At 42.1% G+C, this 3,247-nt stretch overlaps 1 protein-coding gene across 1 annotated transcript; it reads right to left on the bottom strand.

The window, feature by feature from the left end:
• Positions 1–347: 347 nt before the first annotated feature.
• On the bottom strand, positions 348–2,635 carry LOC115225362. Its single transcript, XM_029796312.2, has one exon. The coding sequence runs from the start codon at positions 2,501–2,503 to the stop codon at positions 953–955; it is 1,551 nt and encodes a 516-aa protein (XP_029652172.1). The 5' UTR covers positions 2,504–2,635; the 3' UTR covers positions 348–952.
• Between the last annotated feature and the right edge of the window lie 612 nt (positions 2,636–3,247).

The following is a 3,247-nucleotide window of genomic DNA, read 5'->3' as shown; positions in this document are numbered from 1 at the left end:
ATATATATATATATATATGCATGTATATATATATGCATGTATATGTATATATATATGCATGTATATATTATTTATATACAAATCCAACTGTACATACTTGTATGCAACTTCACAAACACATACACACACGTATGCATATATACATCAATCTGTATATACAAGTGCTACAAATACGTGTGTGTGTCGGTGTGTGAATCCACACAAGAGTTGCATGAGGAATGTGTTCGCACCCATTAACCAACCCACTAGTAACGCAACCCAACACATACACACACAGATATATACACTCACTATGAACATACATACATAAGGCATATCAACTCAAATGTGACACCCACCCAGTTCTGTTTCCTCGTAACTTGCAGAAAAATGGACATTTTTAAATGAAATTGTTTTACAAATACCCTTCAGGTGGTGTAGATTAGGGTTATAATGGAATTTAATGGGGATAAAAAATTGATGAGCGCCCACATAGACTGACACGGATTATATAATTTTTTTCAAAAGATTAAGCTTTGTAGGTGTCTTCAAAACAGAACTTGGTCATCTCCTTCCGTGAAGGGTTCTGGGTGAACCCACCTCGTAACAGGAAACACAGACGAGGGCAGAAACACCTAACTCCCTCATTCACCAAATGCCAAATATAAGAGGTGTTAATAGGGAAAGTGTAGCAAGGCTAACGGTGGTGTCCCAGCATGGCCGCAACTCTCCAGCTCAAACTAATAAAAGAATACTCTGTGTGTGTGTGTGTTGTGTGCATCCACCAATTTTGTCTTTCTCATATTAAATTCAGATATAATTATAATGTATATCACCCAAAAGATATTTGTGGAAAATTTCATTAGAAAATATTCATTTTTCTGAAAGTTGCGGGGAAACAGATCGGGGCAGAGACACACCTGTACAGGTATGCACACACACACACACACACGGACAACAATCACCGAGATGCTTAAAGTTTCTCCCTTAGGGAGACAAAAACGTCTTTGGCGATATCCAAAACTTTGGATATTTTCTCTTGGTTTACCATTTCTTGCTTCATCTTTTCGATTTCAATCCGTAATTTCTCCTTCTCAAGAAGTAATACGGAATGGTGTAACTCGATATAATCAGGGGACAGTGATCTTAGTTTCTTATGAGAAGACGGCGCCTCGTCGTGAGACTCCGCTAATTCTTCTAAACATTGTCTGTGAGATTTGCTCGAAAGCAAACTACTACTGCTGCTACTCCCCAACGGGTGGCCACTACCAGACGAATTGTTCGTGAACATGGAAGACTGATAGAGGGCAGTAAGTGCCATGCTGGCTGCGGTTGTGTGAGAAATGTCCGATAATTGGTCCACTTTCCGCTCCGGACTGGTGCCGTCGTCCCCCGGCGCCACCCGAGCGGCTGGTAGTGTCTTGGAGATCTCGTTTTTGGACACCTCGTAGCCACCGTCCTGCTGACCAGCACTTACTGTAGAAATAATATTGATATCGTCCACAATCGGTGAACTGAGCGATTGGGCTATACTGTTTATGCTGACGATTTCTAGTTTATCCTCGGCGGGTATCGACGATAGAGATACGGGTACGGGTAAACCGGACAGGTTGTCCGAATGTTCGGAGTTGCTCTGACGTACAGAAGTTGTACCGGGACTGGTTACAAGATGGTTAGATTGTCGATCCAGTGTGGGTAGGTTTAATGTCACGTCTACTCGCTGGTTGTCGGGTTTCTCCCGTTTGTTCTCATCTAGGAGCGGGCAGTCGTTGGAATTATCACTGACGGCGGACGGAGATGTGGATCGGGTTTCGCATTTGATGAGGTCGACCATTTCGATTTCGGGACGATAGTTGGTGAGAGCGGCAGCGACGACGTTCGACGTGGTGGCCGCATGGGAGCCGTCTCCGTACGACGACGGTCGCTGTTCATCCACTCCGTCTGTCGATAGATCGCTGCCGTCCGACGGAGACGTCGGCCTCGTGTCGTTTCTAATCAGAGTGAACAGGTCGCTATTGGCCCCGTAACTTCCAACCACACCTCCACCGCTGCTGCTCTCACCTTCGCCGTAATAACCCCGCATTTCTGAGATATCCTCATGTCCGTTCTCCAAAACCTGCAGGTTCTGAAGGGCCGGCAGATAGGCGAATAGATCCAGAACCCGTTGGCTTATTTCCGAAATTCTCGTGTTCGGTGTCGAGTCGTTGGTGTGTTCAGCCGATTTCACCGCTTCTTTTTTTGCCATAGATACGATATTTTTCCATTTTTTCTTCACTTCACGCACGGTTCTTTTAACGCCTGGGTTCCTCAAGTGTAATCCAACCGTGATTTCCGACCAGATGTTGTTTTTCCTGCGGTTTGTGTCCGTGCTACAGAACTTGGCCGTGAGGATATCTTTATGTTTTTCGAATTGCTCCACCAGATAAAGTGTTTCGGTGCCTGTGAAAAACGGTTTTCTTTTACGACTCTCAAGTAAATTGCAAGAAAACGAGTACGTCATGTTGGCCTCTTGTTCTTGAAGCATCTACTCGTGACCTTAATTCAACCTCGGACGAAGGAGGCAACAAAAACCTGCTTTTCTGACAAAACCTTTCATTACGCTTCTTCCATCTTACTATTTAACAAGCCATCTTTGCAAATTTTATTTTCGTATTTACTTTATTCAACGCCGGAAATCTTTTTAATATGTTTATAAAATGCAACGAAATACATTTATAAAATAAATTTTATTAGATTTTATAAAATAAAACAGAAGCAACACTTTAAATAATTGTTTGTCTTTGCTGCAGATACGACAATAAAACTGCTTTGATTTTTATATGTATATTTTTTTGGTATTAGCAACGGTTTTTTAAACAAAATTTTCGTAATTACAAAATATTAAAATAAATGTAAGAAAATGTTACAGGGTCAAAAGAATATTCTTCGCTGTGTACTGTTTTCTTTCATTCTTTTTTTTTCTCTTGTAAAGACGGTTGTCATTTATTTTTTACTTGTTTCAGCCTTTCGACTGCGGCCATGCTAGAGCACCGTCTTGAATAGTTTTTGTTGTCGAACAAATCGATCCTGGAACTCCTTGTTTAGGTCTAATACTTATGCTGGCTGTCTCTTTCGCTGAACCGTTAATGTTACGGGGACGTAAATAAGCCAACACCGGCTGCCCGGCGGTGATGGGACATAAAGGCATAAACTCTCACTCTCTCTCTCTCTCTAGTTGTCTGTCTCTCTTTGTGTGTGTGTGCATTATATAAAATTCGTACGTCCATCT

The sequence above is a fragment of the Octopus sinensis genome, linkage group LG27 (genome assembly GCF_006345805.1).
Source record: "Octopus sinensis linkage group LG27, ASM634580v1, whole genome shotgun sequence".
Lineage (NCBI taxonomy): Eukaryota > Metazoa > Mollusca > Cephalopoda > Octopoda > Octopodidae > Octopus > Octopus sinensis.
Note: the sequence above shows the minus strand (reverse complement) of the source record. Positions and strands in the feature narration are given on the sequence as shown.

What these genes read in the sequence shown, in the direction of transcription:
- LOC115225362 (XM_029796312.2), bottom strand. Translation starts at nt 2,503, where the DNA reads ATGCTTCAAGAACAAGAGGCCAACATGACGTACTCGTTTTCTTGCAAT.